Raw genomic sequence first — 22,303 nt, forward strand, 5'->3', positions numbered from 1 at the left:
TGCCCTGGGTCCTGCACACACACCTCCTCCTCCCCCCCTCCCCCCCCCTCCCTATCCCACCCCAGAGTCAACCCTGCTCATGATTGAAAATCGATCTGAATTATTTTTATTACAGCTCTTTTGCCTCATTCTTTTTAGAAAGAGTTATAAAGAAGCATGCAAGAAAGACACCTTAGTGAAAAAGCAGCTTCTAATGCGGTGATTATTAACATTCATTTCTATGACAAATAGAGCCATCTCAGTTCTGAACTCTATACTACTGTACAATTTTGAGAGTTTGAAAATTCCTTATAGAAGCGTGGTGAATTTGCTTTATACCTTGTTTGAATAGGAAAACCTCTTCATCAGAAGTTGATATTGCCTTGATTGTCTTTTATTGGATTTTTCCAAGTTTGGCTGCCATAGTGTTAACAATTGAACTATATGGAGGAATATCCTAGTGGTTAAAGCAGTGCACTGTGAACCACGGAAGCCAGGGTTCACATCCTACTTCCAGTCACTTCACCCCTGTTGCCTCAGTTACAAACTTACGGGGTTATTTTCTAAACTTTCATCATGTGCATTAGGGCCTTTTCGCATGCGATAGGTTTTAAATTAGCTGGAGGGGAGGAGTCTGCCACGGCACTGCTGCCGGTGCTAATGTGAGGAACATTATTGCCAGCAGTAGTGTGGCAAATAGCTACACCTTTTATGCTGTAGCTATTTGCTGTGAATGGCTGTGACCTTTTGTAGGCCCCACCCCTGCCACCTTTTTCGTGACGAATGATTAATCCAGCCCTTAGAGTGTGAGTCCTCTGAGGATGGGGAAAAAAAACTCCTGTACCTGAATATAATCTGCTTTGAAGTGCCTAAAAGATGGAATATAAATTATTATCAGAGTATTTTGTAATAAAGTAAATCAAAACTGCATGTGGATAAAATGCTGTGCAAAGTGCATGACTTCAATCTAAAGAATAAAGGCACCTTTAAAGTTTAGTATGCAAAAAAAAAATAAAAATTGAATTTTCATTTGAGAATGATAGCAAAACTGCTTTGAGGAACATAGGGGCTTTGATAGTCTGCCAAATACTAAATCATGGTTGAATAAGAAAATATATAAGCCTTACTTACTACCATGCTCAACCCCTATTGCAGAGACCTATGAGCAATGCCCAAAGATATCCCCTGCAAGCCTTTAGTTTGATGGCTGTAGAGTTAGCCATTCCTCTCTGCTATCGATTAGTGGAAACAAACCTCCATGCATTATAGGGTGTCTCCTTTAGGAACCTTTAAGCTCCCCTAACTAGAATATTTCATGCTCCACATTAGCTGCTGCTTCCTTCTTTAGTGGCTGAACCCTGCCAAGGCTAAGTATATATACTGTTTCAACAGTTCCTTTCAAGTATCAGAATGAAAGGAGCGCGTATTGTGTACAGGTAAAAAGCATCTAAAGGTGAAGGAAGCAAACAGTGTAAAGTAAATTTGGATATGGTTAGGGTTTTCCCTTTCTTGAATGTATACTGGCAGCATGCATTCTTCCGGAAGATCATCAGCCCGTGCCCGCAGTGGCTGTGCAAAGCACGAGCTCGCAGTTTTCTTAGCAGGCCTGGCGTTAATAAGGCGACCCCTGACCTTTGTGTCGCTTTAGCTCTTTTTCCCACTCTCCAGGCGCGTCCTTTCGCTGACCTTGCAACCTCTGGCCCAGGTGAATTACACTGCAGACCTTGTTTTGTGCCCGTGTTGACTCACGAGCATAAAGGCAGGTTTCAGCCTTCAACTGGGCTCGGGCTGCAGGAGAGATAACGCGGCTCGCTGCCTTTGTTCCTTCACAGCTGGGTAAACCGGCGCTTGGGCTAAATTAGACCCCCCGAGCCATAATTGATACTCGTTAATCCCGGCCCCCCCCCCCCCCGGCTAAGCAATCACTCCACGCTCGCCCTGAAAGGGACTCGGCCCCGCTCTCCCGGGCTGTGTCACAAACTTCCCTGCGGGAAAGGCCGGGCAGTGTCGTCTCGGGCTGCAGAGACTTTGCAAGAGAGAGAGAGAGAGAGAAATGTTTTCCTTATAGACAGTGTGTAATTTTCCCTATTATTACCTTGTATTTCATGGCATTTTAGAAAAATTAGATCTAGGGGTTTTAAATGGTTAGATAGCTGTGCTTTCTGGGCATCATTATTTTGGTAGAGAAATCAAATACAAAAATTAGTACCAGAAAGGGAGGATTCCCCTCCCCCCCAACTGTGCTTAATTCTCTTCCCTATTATTGGCCTTGGTCGATTCCGGGCCTGACCGCAAGGGGGCTTCAGTGACGCTTAGCTCAGCTGGCATGGATCAGAGAATAACGAGGGAAATGCACAAACGACTGCTTTTCTATACTTTCTTCTTTGCCCTAACGGGATTCACCCCTTCGTGTAGCCTGCCCGATTGCAGTACCCCCCCCCCCCCCCCCTTCAACATACGTCTTTCAAACCTTTCTTTGATTGTTGCTTCCTGTTTGAGGAACACCTGGCGGTTCTGAAATCATTTACCGAGTGAACGTGTTAAAGAAGGTGCCCAGCTGGAAGACTCGCAAAGCTTTAGGATTGTTTTAGGGGCTCAATTATGGAAAATGCGCTTTTCCGATTCTCTTTTTTTTTTTTATAGCTGGTTTAAAGTTGATTTGTCCTTGTAGCCTGGAACACCGAAAGCATTCTTGTTAGACGCTAAGGTCTTAAAGGGCTTAGTTTTATTGAAGGGGGACTCAAGACACCAGTAGGACTTGGATACAGCGTCTTGTAAGGCTCTTAGAGGAGCATTGCTGGGATGAGTAAGGCCTGTTCTTCCCGAACAAAGTTTGTGTTCTTGCTGTTGTTGGGTTTTGTTTTTGTTGGGTTTTTTTTAACCCTTCAATCTGGTACTAATCTAAAGGAAAGCAAGGATCAGTAGAACCGTCATCACACTATGGGCGGAAGGGGACGGGGGCCATATTATCCTTAAACCTTTGGCTGATAAGTCTAGATGTTTATCCTGGTTCTGTATCTCGGATTCGCAAACTCGAGGGTCTCATTAGAGGGAACCTGAAAACCCCGAATAGTGGATCAGAAAATAAAGCTCCCTAATAGTCCCCCTACCAAGGCAAATCAAAAGTGTAAAGCAGCAAAGAAGAACATCAGCTTGGGACAAAATACAGTAGTAAAACTGTGACCTGCACGACATGGTTTCAGTTTGGAAATTCCTATGATTTGCATAAATTACTCCCAAATACAAAAATATGGGATATATTGTAACAGATTTGTTAATCTGTATTTAGAAGAACATAGCTTTATAGGCGCAAGTGAACCAACGTGCACTGTAATGTTTCCTGTTGTTAAATTCATTTTTTTCTTACACAATTTTTTATTAGAAGCTGATTAAATCATTCCTCTCTCCTGACACCCATTACAACACTTGCTAAAAATAAGTAATAATCTCACGGGACGACCTGAATGGGGTAGCAAATGGGAAAATATCCGAAAAAGAAAATCATCTTGAAGAGGGGCTTCCAAGGATGCATTTCTGAAAACTCCATCAAAATATGGGACTCTTAACAAAACAAGCTGTGTTAAATGATCGTCCCTCATCCAAGTCGTTACATTTTATCGCTCCTTGATACAAAGTGCAGCTACTATACATACAATACAGCCGGGGGGGGAGGAATCTCTAAATATTGAAATGATAGGGTAGATAGAGTTAGAACTATTTCCATGGACTTAGCCAAATGAATGCTAAGGGGTAAGAAGGTAAAGAAGTGACACTTTCCTGGTTTCGTGAAATGGTTATAATTTTGCAGATCGTATTTCAGATTAAAAGTACCTAAAAATTCTGTGGGATAAAGTGCATTTTTTTCTACCCTGGTTTAAGTAGCCGCAGACTTTCCGTGGGCATTCATACCTCGTCTAAGAGCCAATCTCTCCTCCAGAAACTTTCACAGAATGTTGCTTCATTTCGAAGGCTGAATAGGAATTTTCTTTTCGTCTTGACGTGAACACATTTTGCAGACCCCCACCTCATAAAGCCTGTGACTTTTGGAGGAAGGGAATCGTAGGAGTATGACATGGATATTACATTTTTGACATTTAAAGGGCGGCTAGTGGAAAGTTACAGTTGTCAGCCCGAATTCCCAAATGCAAGCGGTACTTGAAAGAACCCCCGGGTTCTTTGTGTGGAGAAGTCTAAGATCTTCGGGCCCTCTGACTGGTGAGGAAGAAGAAGGGGAAGAGAAGAGCAGTCATGTTTTCTGTCGAATTCTGCAAATTCTAGTACAGGTATTAAAATCTTTTAGGGCCAGTTTTACATTTGCATTACAATGAGGTCGTTTTACATTAGAGGATGATAAAACGAACTAAAAAATTTCCAGCAGCAAATTGGCCCGTGATCTCTTATAGCAGAATTAGAAGTATCGGCACACTCCATAAAGTTTGTTTTTTTTAAATTACGCAATAGAACCCTTTTTTCATAAATCACTTTATATCGGGAAATTCTATATAAAACCAGGAAAAGGAGAGACGTTTTCTCGGTTTTTTTTTTTGCCACAAAAACAATAAAAATAAACCCGAAGAAAAACGAGAAGAGCAGGTTATACAAATACAGTTCACCCATTCATAGCACTTTTGTTAGGAGCCATTGGCAAATTATTGACCCTTTTGTGTATATAATTCGATTGGGAAGTGCATGAAAATGCAATGGAAAATAATCTGTTTCTATCGTGATGCCCACAGATTATTCAGTTTAATTGGAGTCTCGCCCTACTGTCTATTAATACCCTTAAGTGTTGTTAAATGTTAGTTGATAAAATGCAGATTTGCAGAGAAGGGGACTTGTGAAGTATTACATTAGAATAAAAAGAGATCAGACGCATGCACTAATTCATTAGTGGGAATGAATTGTGAGATGTGGCCTCGAGTTGGTTAGGATGAGCCAGTGATTATATTTAAATTTGCTATAATTGATTTGGGGAAGAGCTGCAGTGACAAGAACGAATTGATCATTAAATTTATTAGAGAGATAAATTCAGCTGCTATTAAGGGATTTGAATGAAGACACTTATGCTGACTTCACCAGAATATGTAGCCAGCAAGGAGAAAATATAATAATATCACATCAAGGAACTTCAGAAAGGCTGCAGCAGAGGGCTTTAGATTTCTATCGTAGTTGTACAGAAACAAAAGCATTTCTATTCGTATTCATAATGCTGGTAAATATCTTTAAAGTATTCTTCTTTGCATGATGTTCAATACTCCTATATTGCTTCTAATAATTTCATAGTTTTATACCACCTTCGTCCACACAAGTTTGACTCATCGCAGTTTACGTTAAATAAATGTAATAAATACATAAGAATACATCAAAATAATCCAAAAATAGGTAATAATTTGTACTTTATACTGTTATTTTTTCTATATTATCTGCAAGATGAAGGAACGTTTACACTGCTACCAATATCAGTATCAATTCCAAGCATATTTATTGAAAAGAGCAATCCATTCAGAAAGCATAGCAAACCCGCCATTACAAACATTTCACCAGGAAGATCTGTTTTAAAAAGGAGGTTCTTTCTTAAATTGCCCTTATTGGCAAAATCCTTTTAAAAGAGCTTCTTATGATTTTTTTTTTTTTTAGTGAAATGTAAATCGGGGAAACATCTCTCCATAAAAGAAACAGAAGTCAACAAAAAGAAAAGAAAAAAGTACAAAAATCAAGTAAAGAGATGGAGTTACATGATCCGGGACTCCCATTTTTTTCCAAGGTTTTTGGCTATTTAATATATTTGAAAACTAGAGGCTACAGTACCGAGAACCCACTGTCATTGGGGACAGCGTTTCAGAAAGATTCGCTTTCAATGCTTTCTACAGTGTATAGCACAGGATAATTGTAATAGCAAATCTGCTCCGCTACCATCCAAAACATACATTTTTTTATTCGGTGTCACATTGTAAAAGTTCTCATGTCACCTGGAGCTATGGAGTCCAGCTCAGCGGTGGAAATGTCTCTCCTGCTTTCCTAGAACAAAAGCCTGCAAGGCCCTCGTTTAACCTTTAAGCTTCAGCAATGTGTCAAAAAATATGAAAAATGAGTTCCTTTTGTGGAATAAAGATTTCAGTGTCAATACCTATTTTAAATCACTTCAGGTTTAACATGGGGCAAATAAAATGTAATTCATTATGTGCAAGTGGAAGAAAACACGTAAATAAGCATCGTTTTATGTAAGTTTCCTATGTCTGTTCTGCAGTTCCATAAAATAATGCTTATTTTTGTAACCTATTAACCTATTTTTGTAACCTATTAACCACAACCACATTCACAATAGGAGCAAAATCTATACATCTGATTTAATTTAGGAACGGATAAAACATATAGCTAATAAGCAGAAGAACAAGTCTATGATGAATATTAGCAGCTTGTAAAGAGATACTTTACTACAATTAAAGTGTGGACAAGTTTGAGATCTGATAAACGGCAGCAGGGATTGCACTTTATTAAAATAACACATAACCCCTTTTGAACTCATTTTTTAAATGGTCAATACATTTAACTACAGCTGGTAATCTCAGAAACTATGCACTTTAATAGTGTAAATAACCAAGCTGTCTCTTAAAAAAAAAAAAAGCAGCTTTGTTGTATCGTAATTTTATAAACGGGAGAACTAACCTGAACGTTTATTTCTGCCCCATGTGCTAGAAGAGGTATTGTGCTCAGAGGTATAAATGGAGTGCCTGCATCACCTCTAGAAAAGGGAGCCCAGATGTGCAACACATGCTCTTAGTCCTTGGGAAGCTGCGTGATTGATGAGAGACTTTGCAGAGGTTTATTAATCCAAAGTCATTGCAGCTCTGCTGTGAAATGTTTCTGCGGTTTGATTCTGTCCCAGTGTTTGCTCGGTTGAACATTTGCGCAGTTTCAGGGCCAGACCAGGGCTGTGGCGGCCAGCAACAAAAACTGCAGGGGATGTAGAAACAAACTGCTAGAATACTGAGAAGAAACGTGATCTTTATCTGAAATTCTACACACACTCTCACACACACGTGTTTGCTTCCTATTTTCCTTTGTACATCCCATACATTTCACCAGTTCCAGTGATACCAAATCAGATTCTGTACATTATGGAGGTCATTTGAGTTATACCCTGTATCCAGAATAGATTTGCAAGTTATTTCAAACGAAAGAAGCGCTATATTAAAACTTAGCATACATGTGCCTGGCTTTCAGAATGTGTGAGGGACGATACTAAACTTTGAAAGAATGGAATGATTTCTATATGCAAAATCAGAGGTATCTTATGCGTTTATAAGGATACATCCGCATGGGAGGTTAGACCGAACGCAATTTTGAAACTAGTATCAAACGTGTTTCTTAGTAAAATATTTCATGAAATAATGAAAAACTAAACCTACAAGGAAATAAAAGTCCACACTTTCAATTTAAAATGGGCCTGCAACTGTACTTTACAGGTCCAAAAATAGCTGCAGCTCGTATAGTCTCGGCTTTTTATTGCGTCTGCTATACAATCGTTCGAATACCTTCGGCGAACTGGTAACAAATATTTACAGTGGGTTGTCTAAATGTATTTCCAAGTTTACTGTCATCTGTAAATACAAGAAAACCTATATTTATGGTTCCGATTAGCTTTTATTCACATACTTGTAAAATTAAATGTAATAGGGAGCATATTATTTTCTATCACTTACAATTTATTGCAGATTCTTCTGCGATTTTTCTATTAAATGTAATGTTTAGAATATCCTTACTTGATTACTTAAAAATAGTATCAACACCACTAGCCAGTAGAAAACAAATTTATTTTACATACCATCAGGGTCGATGGGAGAGGCTAAATAATAATTTAGCATGCATACGTAGAGGTATCTTTTTTTTTTTATAAATACAATATACAAAAATAAAGAGTATACAGTTGACATTTCAGCAATTCCACCGTTCATGACGTAAACAGTATTACAGATATATAAGCACAACACTGTCAATACATAGCAAAAATTAAAAAAAACAAACAAAAAGCAATGTTGCAAGTAAAAGGATGTTCAAATTCAAAGTCATTTAACACTGAATTAACCTGGAAGTTTTCCTCTAAATCATCTTCCTTTTTATTTGTCCTTTAAAGAAGAAAAAAAACAAACGTGTACAAATCTCGCCAAAAAAGTTCAAGATGAGAATATCCTGTCGGATTGCGAGGATAAATACAGAACAGGCCTTTCAAGCTGGAAAAAAAAAACACGCCCCACACTGATATGGTTGGAATTGTGCAAGATCTGGAGGAGAACTTGCGTCAGCACTCGCTGCCCTGCAGGGCTGGTGTTCTAGTTCCGAGGCGGCGAGGGCAGCCTGTGCCTCGCGCCGTGGGGGGAGTGACCGGCCAGGCGCACATGGCATGGCTCTGCAGTCCTTGGCTCAACGCTGGCTCCGGCTGCGCGTGTTGTGGCCGGTCTCGTCCTCCTCCGACGAGCAGCCCGACGAGCGGTAGGCGAAGCGCGAGCCGCTCTCGCCCTGCGGCTGCGCGGGCGGCGGCTCCTGGTTGGGCGCCCCGTCCTCCTCTTCCTCGTGCTCGTCCTCACTGTCCCCCAAGTCCCGCGGCTGCAGGCGTCCGCTGCTGCCCTTCAGCGCCTCGCTCCTGGGGGGCGCCGGCTCCGCCCTGTCCGCCGTCTCCTCGCACTTGTCCTCGCCCCGGCCGCCCTTGTGTTTCTCGGCTTCCTGCGCCGCCTGCTCTTTGGCTTTTTTGCTCCGCTTCCACTTCATGCGCCGGTTCTGGAACCAGATTTTGACCTGGGGATGAGGAGGGAGAGAGTTTAGGAGCGGCGTTTCTAAGAAGGGGACTGGGCAATGCGATTCAACAGCCCCCGGGGCCCGGAGAGCTGCTCGCGCGTGCCCCAAGCGCCACGCGCACGCGCACGCTTCTGTGCTTTGCTTGCCTCAGAGCCAAGCTTGACGCCCCGGCGGTTCCCTCCCATCCCCGGCTCTGCCCCATAACAGCGCTCGCCGTCGCTGCTCCTGCGTGGTGATGAGCCCGGAGGGCTCCCACCTCCTTTACCCGTGGCCACAAATCTAGAGGGAAATCGGGCCCTCGAGGACCTTACGGTCCCGTAAAAAGATCTGGGGAGGCTATGGGAGGCCCAGCGCCCTTTCTGCGGGCCCCTCTGGAGAGCTTGTGCCTTCTTTTAGAAAATTGCTTGGACCTGGTCCCAGGCCGGAGTCCCTGTCCATCAGCACTGCTCCCCCTCCCCCATGGAATGAGAAATATCAATGAATAAGGAAAATACAGCGCCGGGCAAGACGGTAGAGCTGGTACCCACTCTCACTATTACCGCTGGGGATGGGGGGAACAAAATGTTCGAGCCAGCAGGAAGGTTACAGGACGCCCTAGGGAGAGATCGGAAGAACCTGCAAGGGAGAAGAATAAAGGGGGGGGGGGGGGGGGGGGGGGGGCAGGGACACAAGCGCATTATTTAAATATTTTAAAAGCTCCTGGGAAAAGTGCAGGGTAGGGATTAGGGCCCTGTACTGTGCTCCTTTTGGGACAGGGGGTGGGGGTAATTCTGCGGGGGGGGGGTGGATGGCATGCAGAGATGCCTGATTCCCTCCCCCAGTACCTGGGTCTCCGTGAGCATGAGGGACGTGGCCACTTCGAAGCGTTTGGGCCGGGACAGGTACTTGTTGAGCTTGAACTGGTGCTCCAGCTCCAGAAGCTGCTGGCTGGTGAAGGCCGTGCGGGGCCGGCGGCACTTGCCCAACAGGGCGGACTGGGGCTGGGCTGCAACACAAACACAAGGCACAAGCCGGCTTCAGTGGCTGCACTGGACACAAAACACTAGCCTCCAAGGGCTTCCAGAGCGTTTTAGTCATTCTTTCGTTTCTTTCCGGTACAAACCCAAAACAATTCGTTTCATTTTCCAACAACCACCGTTGAAAAGGGAAGATTTGGTGTAAACTGAATTTAAAAATAAATAAAGACAATCTATAAACTGCTGCAGCGTTTAGGCGCATTGCATTTAAATATAATACAAATAAACATTTAAAGAAAAACAATGATCATGTAAACAGAAGCTGAAGACGACTCTAGTAAGAACCCAATTTGTGCAGCATTAATTTCAAAGAAAGAGCCAGAGGAGGTGAAGCCGATCTGCTAACATTCTGCTCCCTACTTTAAACAGAAACTAATTCGCTCACAGGCAGAGGGAAAGTAGATATAATTTGGATTTTGGATGATACCTATTCAAGATTGGGTACTTTGAATACTTTATATTCAGATGCCATGTATATTTGTATATTTTCGATGCTATATGGGGGGGGGGGGGTGTATTTCACTACTGGTATATAGATACTATTGTCAGTATTGTGTATTTTCAATCTTGAATTGTGTATGTATTTGAAAATTATGCGCTTGTATATTTTACACTCAGATACTGTGTATTTTGCACATTATTATTTTGAATAGTTTCGGAACCACTTTTGCTATGGTGTAGTTCGCATTGGACAGGTGGTTCCTGCCGGCTATATTTGGTGCAAGCGGCGGGATCTCAGCGGGTCATTTTAAAGAGAAATCTTGGATTTTAACCCTTAAAAAAAACCAACCACATACATCAGGGCGGAGAAGGGAACAATCTAGCCTGTGTTATCAAACGGAGATGCACCAGACGGATCGTCTGTTTCCATTTTCACAACCTTGCACCACGGGGTAATTTACGACTCGGGAGAGATTTCTTAATTTCCCAAGAGCCCAACAAGCGCCGGACAATAAAACAGAAAAAGGGAGACCGGTGAAATGATCTCAATCGCTCTAGGGACTAGCAATTTACTTCATTTAACGTTATCGCCCCTGATTTAGTCCAACAAGTCAGTCCAATTCCCAACCTTCCCATTCATTAAGACTTTAATTAAAGATGGACTTTAGTGACACAGGAGGACTTCTCCGGAGGAAAGCGACTAGCGCCTTACATTAGAAGATGTCCCCTGAAAGGGAGCTGCTTTTTTTTTTTTTTTATAAAACCGGGCTCCACAGCTTTTACATTTTTATTTCAATTAGTTTTTAGGTCTGTGAACTCGTTGTATACCTTAGATTTGTTTTATTATTGCAATAAACTAAGCAACAGAGCAAGCCTGAAACTTTTACGGGATTACTGAAGCATTAACTGAAATGGAGTTTATTCTATTAAAATAGCAGAAAGGTCAGCTACGTGCTTACATGAATGAGAAAACATTTGGAAGCTGGCATTTTATTAACAACAAAATGCGGCATCGTTTGCTGTTCTGCTCACTTTAACTTAAACAGTTCCCACGAAGGGAGTGGTGAATGGTATTGGGATTTTTGGAAAGAGCAGACAATGGTAAAAAATAATCCCGGCGGCTGTTTGCATGAGCGTGCAACATCTCAGAGCAGAGCTGTCATTTTTTGAGTGCACTAGTTTACTACTATTTTTTTTCCTACAGGAAGTCTGATTGTAAATGAGCATTTACTCCCTAATTTTGAGCAAACCTGCTAAAATAAGCACAATGAAACCCGGCACTGCTCAGTACACAAACAGTGGCCCAGTGAAGGGTTTCTCACTTCTCTGTGATTTTCCTGCTCTCCAGTCTCCTTTTGCCTGGCTATTTATTCACTATTGCATCGTGTTTGTCACGGCAGGAATCCTGACAAGTTTACTAATTGTTTTTCTTCCTGAATCTCTTGCTCTCCAAACAAATGCAATCAAGGGAGGGGGGAAAATATACAATGACCCCCATTTTTATGCACTCTGCATGGAAGGAATAGTTAAATCTTTTTCTTTCCTTTCCGACATTGCAGAGTTCCAGTAGCACTAGTTGCCCTGAAAAAAACAAAAACCTGGATTAGGTTGAAGCAATAAATCTGTCCTATAAAAAGGGACCAGAACCTTGATTTTGGTATGATATCGGTAAAAAACTTGATACAATTCTAAGAAAGAAAAACAGTCCCAGCAAATAACTGTGGATGCACTCAGTATAGGCCCAGAATTTAAATAAAATTGTGTGGCCACAATTTTAAAACAGATCAAACACAAAAAGATTATTATTTCGTTTTAAGATGAAGTTGATACTGCAGAGCTCGCACCTTCTACATTTTCGATGGTACCTGTCATTCTAAAACGTCATGATTATGTTATTTTAAAAACGCCGCACGTTTCTGAAGGCCCACTGGAACTCGCTAGATAGGAAAATAGAAATATTATTTAAAACAGTTCCTGGAGAAATGTACTTCTGCATGAGAAACCTTACATTTTCTTTCATAGCACCACAGCATTCAATAATACATCCATTTCATGGGCAAGAAACTGAAATATTCAGCCTACTACATTGCATTTTCCATCACATAAAAGTCTGCACATTTCCGAACAGCGCTAGTTTACGCCACCATTTCAAATTAATCTTCCTACAACTTTACCGTTTTTGTACACGGGCGCAAATATTTAAAAAGTGTTTTCTTTTTTTTTTTTTTTCTTTTAGCAAAAACACTTCAGCGGGCTTTCACAATACATTCATGCTTTTCGCCGGTGGGGGAATGTTTTCTCCTCTTGACATTTTTTTTCCCTTTCCTATTTACCATTCCTCCGACATCCCGCGTGAGCGAGCAGACCCGGGGGTTTTCGCGCGGACGGAGTGGGAGGCCGAGCCGGCACTTACAGTTGAAGTCGGGCATCTTGGGCAGCATCATGCCGGCCGTGGAGGCCCGCAGCCACTGATCGAGCTGGAAGGTGCCGGCGCTGAGCTTGATGGGGTCGGCCGGGTGCGAGCCCTGCAGGTGGGCGGCGTACGAGTAGGAGAGGGCCGGGTGCTGCCCGGCCGCCAGCGCCGCCGCGTAGCTGTAGACGGGGTGGCCGTAGAGGGCCGCCGCCGCCGCCGCTCCCTGCGGGTGGAGTCCCATGCCGGCCGCCGGGTGATGCTGCTGCTGCTGCTGGAGGTGCGGGTGCGGGTCGCCGCTCAGGTAGCCGGGCTTGGGCAGCAGCCCGCAGGCGCCCAGGCGGGGCGGGGAGGGGCTGTCGGTGCGCAGGCAGTCCGAGCCGCTGCCGGCCGTGTGCTCCGAGGGCGGGCTGCTGCCCGACGGCGACGAGAGCGAGGTGACCAGCGCCAGCGGCGAGGTCTGAGCCTTGGGCGGGTCGGCGGCCAACAGAGCGTCGATGCGGAAATTTTTGGATTTTTCCATCAGACCGGACAGGGTCTCCCCCACCCACGAGCAGCGGGCGGGGGGGGAGAGAGAGAGAGAGGGAGGGCGGGAGGCGCAGCCGCCGGGGGGCACGGGAGCTCGGAAAGGCCCCCCTCCTCCTCCTCCTCCTCCCCGCGGGACGGACGGCAGCAGCAGCAGCGCCACCACCAGCAGCACCGCCGCCGGGCGCCAGGCACACTCTGAGCTCAGCGCCGCCGCTGCCGCACTTCGCACTTCGAGGCCCGGGCAGGAGCCTTCATTGGTGGCAGGGCCTTTGAAGTGACCCGATCGGTGGGCGGGGCTAGGCAGGCGGCGGCCGTCATTGGCTGCGGGACTGGCCGCTGTCAGAAGCTGGAGCGTCTGGAAGGGAGAGGGGGGGGGGGGGGGAGGGCGGCGCGCGCGCTCGCGCGCCGAGTTCTCTGCTGTCACGTGCTGCTCTCCCGCCAGCTGCGCCCTAACACCCGGGCGAAGGTGAGAGCGAGTGTGAAGCCCGGGGAGGCTGAGGGAATGCTCCTGCTCCCAACACGGTCTAAGATCGCAGAAAAGAAGGGGGTGTGTGAGTGTGTGGGTGCAGCTGGAGGGCGAAGAACGAAATCTACCAGGACTGGCGAGTTAAACTCCCGTCTCCATCACTAGTAGCGTCTTGAATTCACATTAAAGTCTAGGATGAAGGTTGGTATGAAAATTAAACAAAAAAAAAAAAAAAAATCTGCGGCGGAGGAGACATTTCTTGGGGATATGTGAACAAATTACTGCACCTCAACTTGCGATCACACATGCTTTGCCCTGCATGCTCTGTTCAACAGCTTCAATTATCAGAAGTTATCAGGCTTAGGCTTCTATTCTCTTTGAAAAAACAAACCCTGAATTTGATTGGGCGCTGTCTAGGAAAGCTTTCTCTCCATCTTGGCCTTATTTTTCAAATACTTTTTCTCAATTATGTGCCTATGGACTAGAGAAATTCTGAATGAAACGAGTCCTATTTGCTCAATCCAGAACATGAAACTTTTGGAACGGAACTTTTGGTTTTGCAGAAAACACTGTTTGTACAAATAAAGATAGTGTGTATAAAAGCAGAAGCTGAATAAATGTGGTTTGCTAATATGGATAAGTTAATAAACCATACAACATAAAAGCATATAAAGCTGAGGGATGATTCTCTAAAGGGAAAAAAAAAGGCTTAACCTGCCTCTCTCAACTGCTATCTGTTTTTCTGTTCAGGTTGGAATGATACTATCTCACCCTCCTAACAATATATATTATTTATATATAGTAAGTTAACCGGCAGTAAGAGGCTTTTGATCAAATGAAATACGTTGATCTGTATACATCATTTCAGTAAGTGTAATCTGCGCACGTTTTAAACGAGAAAACGGATACATCATGACACCGTTATAAAATATTACTAATTAAACAAATGTGCAATATTTTATAAGCACTCACAATGAGTCATACTGATGGATGGACGTTCATAATCGTCTGAAAGTTTGTAATGCGTTGTAATTCTGTACAGAATATTGTTTCCAATGTAAGAGTAAAAGGAAAACAGAAAAGCAAGGAAAGAAAGGAAAGCAGAGTTGTAACAGGACATGAAAGGTAATGAAAGATCATACTTTCCCACACTTCTTGGTTTGTAAATATATTGGAAAACCGGGTCCCAAGGTAAAATAGAATAACTGCGTTTCTTTCTATGTGAATGAAAATATTAAACAAAATAAAAAAATGTACTAAGGCTGTGACTGATTTGTTTCAATCCTTTGTATGAAGAAAAATAAAGTGAACTTTCTAAAAAGAAGAAATAGAGGTACATCTCAGAAAGTGATGGGATATCAGAAACTTTAGAGAAGTGGCAGGCCGATGACTTTCTTCAGTTTGGAGCGCCGGAATAAACGGTGTGACTCAGTCCAGTTTTCTGCCGTTCTTGGAGATGTAAATGTTTGCGTTATGTGCTTGCAAACCCAACTGCTTTTTAATGAGTTTTGAAGACTAACCACCTATAAGGTCAGGAAGCCAAATTCAGCACTGAAATAAAAGTTTGACAAGCAGGAGCTCGTTTCTGTATCTTGCACAAACACACATAGGGGAAGGTGAGAAGGAATTAGGAATGTATCCAGTTTTGTTCTGTTTTCTTTTTTTTACAGAAACTAGAGATATGCAGTGTACACACACACCACACACACACACACACATGCTTCTTGTAGGTAAAACTATTCTGACTGCCTGGAACACCTTTAAGCCTGACAAAATTTAATCTCCGTTCTTGAGGACTTTAGGTGATCATTTGTATTCCTTGGTTAACAACTTTCTTATTCCTTGGAAGTTGCATCGTTTCAAATTCCAGTTGTATTTTACAGAATAACTAAAAAAAAAAAAAAAAAAAAGCCGAGACTCGGTCGTTTCTCTTTATATGCTAGATTTTCTTTTCACAGTTTTAAAAAAATCAAGACCATTTCTAAAATGAACCCCAGAGCTTGTACCTGTCGCCTGATTTTTTATAAAATTCGAAATATGATTGTGAAAATTGTGATTGTGTCTGTGCGCTAAAAGGGGGACCCTGGAAGTCAGAGATACCTCGCGTGAAACTAATTTGAGAAAATGAAGCTTTTAACTTGTAAAGAATAGAAGATTGCCTTTCTCTTTTTGTGCTGTGAACTGAAATGATTTAATGTCTTAATAGAAAAATCTAGTACTGTTTCCGGTGTGTAGTTTCCATGATGTGGAAGGAACAGAATGAACAGACTATTAATACTTTAGTAGCAGTTTGGATATTCCTTTTTAATTATTCTTGTAATATTTTAGCGCGTCCCAGAATCTTTCTTCCACAAAGAAGGTCAAGTCGATGGTGGGTTTTTCCTAATTCTTGCAAGGTGACAGGGGGTACGTGAACTTCATTTAGGGTTCTAGTATTTGACAGATTCTTAGGGAGGAAAACGTAGCACTACTGAGTTTTGCTAACCTATGGAAATTAACGTCAGGCTAAGAAGCTGTTTTTCAGTACTCTAGGAAAGTAACAAACACCCATTTTCTCTACTTGATGCAGCTGAGATCATTACAAATTGCGAAGAAAAAGTTGGAGTACACACGCCTTGGAGAGAAAAAAATGGTGCAGAGCTGCAGGATCCCACGCGCTGTTATGTTTCAGATCCTCGGTGGCGTTTTACCTTGGGATATTTTGTTTAGGAGAAGGTTGAAGCTACTGAAATGAAAAGAGGGGCCCGAGCTCCCCTGTAAATGTGAACAACAGCTGGAACCATGTTTTTGTACTTTCCGAAGACAAGGGTCTGAAATGAAACCAAGCCGCTCTGGAGGTTTTCTTTACCTTCCAAAATATTTCACGTTAAACAGAGAGCCCTGGACTATCAGGGCAGGCCTTGCTGCTGAGGGGGGCTCATCTTGTCCACGATTCAGTCGCGGTGCTGCTCTTTGTTTTCTGCCCTGGTTACTGAACAGACAATGAATCCTATACATTCTTCCCCTTAAAGGTCTTCTGCCATTTGGGGGCCTTTAAAAAAAAAAAAAAAAAGCACCCATGGAAACCGAGGCTCTTGGGGCATAAATAGGGACCTTCCTTTTCAGTTTGTATTTTATTTTTCCTGGGAATTTCAATATTATAACAACAAAAAAAAGTCTATGGAAAAATTCCACTGATTTATTTTTTTTTTGTTATATTTATTTATTTATTTATTTTTAATTTTTATAGACCGAAGTTCTTGTAGGAACTACAAATCAATCCGGTTTACATACAACTTTTAAATGCCCAAAAAGAGTAGTGGGCTTTACATAGAACAGTTGAACAATAAAACAGGTAACAATAGAACTAACAAAAATGCTGGAACAAATAGAATAGATAACCAATTAAACATAGTAATATAGTAATAAATATTATATAGAAAATAAATATAAAATAAATATAAAAGAGATAGAGTAAATGGAGTGTGAGTACAGTATAAATACAAAAGATGAAAGAGCTCAAAAATTAAGGTACAGTTGAAAAAAGTCGTAATATAACATTGAAATTCCCAAGAAAAATAAAATAAAAACCTAAAACGAAGGTCCCTAGGCATAAATCAAGGTGTGATCTCTCTAGTGTATTCAGGCACTACAATTGCATCCCCAATCGCCACCACCTTCCTGATTTCAAGGGACTCCCAGGGCATGCATGGTCCTAATTGTAGACAGGAATGTGCCCAGCAATTCGTAGGAACCCTGCAGCGTTCACCCTCAAAGTAGGAAGCACAAGGAGGAGACGTGAAATGCTCAAGGTCAGACTAAGTAGATGAGTGGGGAGAACGGAGGTGGCTGGGCAGTTCTGGGCGCCATCCACTTCCAGCTTTAACTTGTCACTTGGCTAAAACTCACGGAACTGTTGAATGTGTTAATTAAGCATATTGGCCCACACGCCTCCTGTTCTGTGACATCAATTTACATGTGGAATGCGTGGGGGCTCCATGACAACTTTATTGGTTTTGTGTATCGAGTATATTGGTTTGTGACTAATATATTAATTTCCTGGAGTATTATAGCATGAGAATTCATCAGTAAATCAACTGCTTTGTCAGATGTATTGGTTATTGTATGAAGCGTTGGTTTATAGGTAGCTTTGACGTGTTCACGTAAGTTATTGGTCCATAAAACGTCCAGTTCATTTGTATAATGTACTCTCTTTCCCACTTGATTTAATTTATTTAGGGAATGCATTTCTTTGCATATGGGGTAAAGCAGTTTGCATATAAATGTGTGGAGATCGCAGGGCAGAGAGAATCATAAAAAAAAAAAATGACTGCTCTCTGCTCGAGTATTAGTTTACAGACGAAAATGAATATGTTCTACACACGGAGATGAAGGTAAATACCGATTGAATTCGCATTTGTGGAGCCGGAGGATCGCAAAGAGTGTCCTCAGCAAGGGAGCGCGATCCGAAGGGTCTGAGCGTCCAAGGCTTTTCCTTCAACGAGTCCGCGTGATTTACAGAGCCAGCCAGCACGTAGCGCAGGGAAGCGAACATGATTTGTAGAATTCGTGTTTTGCCACAAATAATTGAGGTCGTTTATTTTCCTTTTTATTAGGCTTCCGCTTTCTCCGGCTCGTTCATGGCTCCGCTTTGCCTAATCAGAGACCTGCCCAGACTCTCCCATGCACAGGGGGTATCCGGAGAAACTGAGCTCCAGGCACGCGAGAATCCACCTGCAGTTGTCTGGGAAATAGGAAGTCACCCACATGCAATCCCTTTCAAGAGCCTACAGCTCAGTTTCAGAGCTGTTTTCCAAGTTCTTCTTCATACTCCCTCCTTGTCTTTTAATTTAGGGGATCACTTATTAAGCATTTCCCCCCACAGACCCAGAATGGGAGAAAACAGAAAATAGGCCTCTTCCTTTTTAAGAGCTAGGGCCTTTCTTGAGCTTTTTTTTTTTTTTGGTAAACCAAAGACAACAAGGTAACTTAAAAGATGGCTGCTTAAAGCTGAATAAATTAATGCAAATTTGCAAGCAAAGTTAAGCCACCCTTAAAGTGTGAATTCTGTTATTCCTTCTTAGGAGGAGTAATAGCTCATGCAATACTACCAGCTTCAGTGACTAATCGTTTGTATAAGAAATCGTTCTCACAATCAGCCTCCCCTTTGCCTCCGTTTTAGCCATTGGGGATTTAATTCCATTCATGTGCTAATAATAAAGAAGTTAATTTACCAAGATTTTCATATTCTGATGAACTAAACTGACTACACCAAACCTGACAAAATAAACCAAGCCAATATGCATTTCTTGAAGCACGCGAACAAGCTAAACACATCTGTCTGCCCTTTGGGATCCTGCCAGGTTCTTGTGACTTGGATTGGCCACTGTTGGAGACAGGATGCGGGGCTTGATGGACCCTTGGTCTGACCCAGCATGGCAATTTTCTTATGTTCTTATCTTTTGGCTGCTGTTTTAATTACTAAAAATAGTTCAGGTGTTTAGTTTTCTCCAAATTACACTGAAAGACGGGGGATTTTTTTCCCTTTTAGACATTGGTCACATTAGTACCCTAACTTTCTTCTGCCTTGGTTCCTGGACAGACCGGTTTTTCACGTAATCGCTTGCTGAGTTAAAGTTTCGGTATCAACAACCTTCCGTTGCATCTATCTATCTGTCTACAAAATATAAGTAAGGGAATTAAATGACTGTAAATACTACGAACTTAAATGAATATCACTGTAACCCAGAGATCCTGAATTTTAAAGGTTTTCTGTCTTTCTGTATCCACTAAGCAAACTGTTTCTGAAACAGGCCTCTAAACGGAACGCAGATAGCTAAACAGATTCAGAATGCTTTCAGTTTCTTAATTTATATTCCTTATATTTACAATATCCTTGCTTGTACTGTGTCCTAAAATAAACACGTTCAATTTAAACCACGAAGCCGGAGTCTCTAAGGGAGAACTTCGCATGCTCATCTATAAAAGTCAAGCCCGGAGAAAAGTCACCTTTTTGCACATCGGCTCCGGGTGGTTTTTTTTTTGTTTGTTTGTTTGTTTGCTTTTTTTATTTTGAACTTTGAAAACTCAAGATAAGGAAGGGTGGAAAGAAATCTGCTTCAGAATTAGGCACAGACAAGCAACGCGATCGTGTTGAAATCAGCAGTCGGCGTCGCTAATGACAGGAAACTTCATCTAATTGGTATATTTAATGGTGTTGATGTAGCTAAAAGGTCCAGTGCTGAGCTGTAATGGGAGCGAGCGTGTCAGGCAGCACTGCATTTCTCTGCCTTCCTCCTATAACGGGATAGTGCCCCCATGACCTGCTCCCAACAGTATGCAGCAGTCTGGAAAGGTTACTTACATTTCAGGGTTTTCTTGTTTAATTTATGCCTGCAAACAAGCAGACCGTTCTATCTATCTATCTATCTATCTATCTATCTATCTATCTATCTATCTATCTATCTATCTATCTTTATATATAGTTTATCAAGATAGACAGAGCTCCAGTAGCTCCATGGATCTTAGAGAAAATGAGAGTCTTAGAGGACAATTTAGTAAAAGACAGAAAGAATATCTCATATTCTGCGGTAAAACCCCGCACGTGTGCGTTATTTGAAATATCATACTTTGGGGCCAAGATACCGATGGATCGAATTTGGCAAAGTCCCTTCAGGAATAACATTTGGCAACTCGTGTGCATAAAGTGGGCTTGGGTGCAGAATTTTTCATTTGTAAGTGTGAGGCGAACCATATCTCAATGAGCTGTAGTTAAAACCTTTGCAAAAAAAGAGTTCACAGCTGCACTTCAGGTGCACTGTGTCTGCTGGGCACCTTTGCATGTTGACTCCCGCGCATGCAACCTCATCAGACGTGCATGGAATTTGGCGTACGATAGTACATCACCCGCAAAGGACCAGCCAGACAAGCAGATGGGGCTGATGGTGTATTGCTGGTAAGGAAGAGTGATTTGATTTCCCCCTATAATATAATTCAAGAACATATGGTCCTTTTTGCTTGAATTAATAGTTTCTAGCCTGCGTGCCAAGGTAACCTGTTTTTTTTCCCTCTTCTTTTTGTGCCAGCAGGGCTAATCCGGCTAATGAACTTGTTAAAGATGGCCCCATGACCCTGGTCATTTGCTCTGCTGGGAAATCCCTCTGAAAGGCTCTGGCTACTTCTGCTGCTGCCGCCCACTGTTTGCCATTGCTTGCCGCCCTCTGCCAGATCTTCACTTCATCAAAGAAATTAGCCTTAAATTAAAACATTTAAAAAAAAAAAACAACCCACAGTGATTATGCTGAAATGTGTTTTGGGGCTGCATTTTCATATGTTTTTGTTTTTTTTTCTGAGTCTGTGGCTGGTGGAATAAAATGGTAAGAAATGGATGGAAAGTGAATGAATAAAGAACTTCTTTTTTTTTGAAATCATATTTTGTGATCACTCTTCCAGTTCTCTGCTATAACAGGTGTGAGGTGTTTGAAAGCCAAAAGATTCCTGCCCCCCACATGCTGGTTAGATCACATTAATATTCCTCCACACCAAGGTTTTCTCAGTTTTATATTTAGTGCTCACTGAAAGATATAGATTTTCATATTTTTTTTATTGAATACCAATTCTCATTTATTTTGTTTTGATATATGTTTTTGACATCTCATATATCAAATTATAATAAATGATACCGTGCTGGCTTCCTGTCAAGACAACTAACAAATGGAACGGCTGCCTGAATAGCACCGGCCCAACAATGCCTTGCTTGTCTTTAACCTGGCAGTGGGTTTGGTGTTGTCCACTGGCAGTGTGCTCTGTATTTGTAGCTTGGCAGTGTGACCCTTATCCTCAGTATAACCTAGTGGTGTATTTCAAGTCTTTAGCCTGTTAGTGTGTGTTTCATGCCTCTGGCCTTGGCGTGGGCTTTTTGTCAATATAATTATGCAGCTTGCCTGCTTGCTGCACAGGTAATGCACACCCTTAGGTCACAAACTGTAAGCTCTGGTAATTGGACCTTTATTTCTAGCTCTACCAGTGTTTACACAGGGTTGTAAATTAAGTCTTTGATTTAGCACTATGCTAAGCATTTGCGACTCCCCGTGCGATTAACCTGGCCCATGCACTCCACGACTTCAGCCCTGTGTTGTCAGCTGAACCCCCTGTTGATTACATGTAAATTAAACTAAGTACCTATATGACTATTTTGACTGTATCCCAACTTAAAATTATATATACGCACACAGGAACAGGACAAAGCAAACACTTTTCAAAAACATTTAAATAGACAGTAGAAAAAATATCTCCTGATTGTTATTTAGACCATTCTTATTTAGAACTTAGTTAAGAACATAAATTGTGCTATACTGGGTTAGACAAAAGTCCATCAAGCCAACATCCTTTCTCTGGCAGTGGCTGATCTGGGCCATTAGGCAGTTCTGGGTAGAGCCCAAAGTGTAAATCCAATTCCTTGTTCCTTACTCTCAGGGATAAGCAGTGGGTTTCCCCAATGCCACCTGGCCAATAATTATTTTTAGACTTTTCCTTGAGGAACTTGTCCAAACCCCTTTTAAATTAAGATATGCTAGATGCCTTGACCTCATCTTCTGGCAACAAATTCCATAGCTTGATTGTGTGCAGTTTGTAGAAAAATAAATTTTCTGACTTGTTATAAATCTGCTATCTGCTAATTTAGTCTTAGTA

At 42.2% G+C, this 22,303-nt stretch overlaps 1 protein-coding gene across 1 annotated transcript; it reads right to left on the bottom strand.

The window, feature by feature from the left end:
- Nucleotides 1–7,774: 7,774 nt before the first annotated feature.
- On the bottom strand, nt 7,775–13,397 carry MNX1 (motor neuron and pancreas homeobox 1). Its single transcript, XM_029588498.1, has 3 exons — nt 12,643–13,397; nt 9,597–9,757; nt 7,775–8,772 (listed from the first exon to the last, which is right to left on the bottom strand). The coding sequence occupies exons 1-3, from the start codon at nt 13,160–13,162 to the stop codon at nt 8,401–8,403; spliced, it is 1,053 nt and encodes a 350-aa protein (XP_029444358.1). The 5' UTR covers nt 13,163–13,397; the 3' UTR covers nt 7,775–8,400.
- Between the last annotated feature and the right edge of the window lie 8,906 nt (nt 13,398–22,303).

The sequence above is a fragment of the Rhinatrema bivittatum genome, chromosome 2 (assembly GCF_901001135.1).
Source record: "Rhinatrema bivittatum chromosome 2, aRhiBiv1.1, whole genome shotgun sequence".
Lineage (NCBI taxonomy): Eukaryota > Metazoa > Chordata > Amphibia > Gymnophiona > Rhinatrematidae > Rhinatrema > Rhinatrema bivittatum.

What these genes read in the sequence shown, in the direction of transcription:
- MNX1 (XM_029588498.1), bottom strand. Translation starts at nt 13,162, where the DNA reads ATGGAAAAATCCAAAAATTTCCGCATCGACGCTCTGTTGGCCGCCGAC. An exon ending in CAAGATGCCCGACTTCAACT is followed by an intron (nt 9,758 to 12,642) that starts GTAAGTGCCGGC and finishes TTTGTGTTGCAG; the next exon opens with CCCAGCCCCAGTCCGCCCTG. An exon ending in TCATGCTCACGGAGACCCAG is followed by an intron (nt 8,773 to 9,596) that starts GTACTGGGGGAG and finishes CCTCATCCCCAG; the next exon opens with GTCAAAATCTGGTTCCAGAA.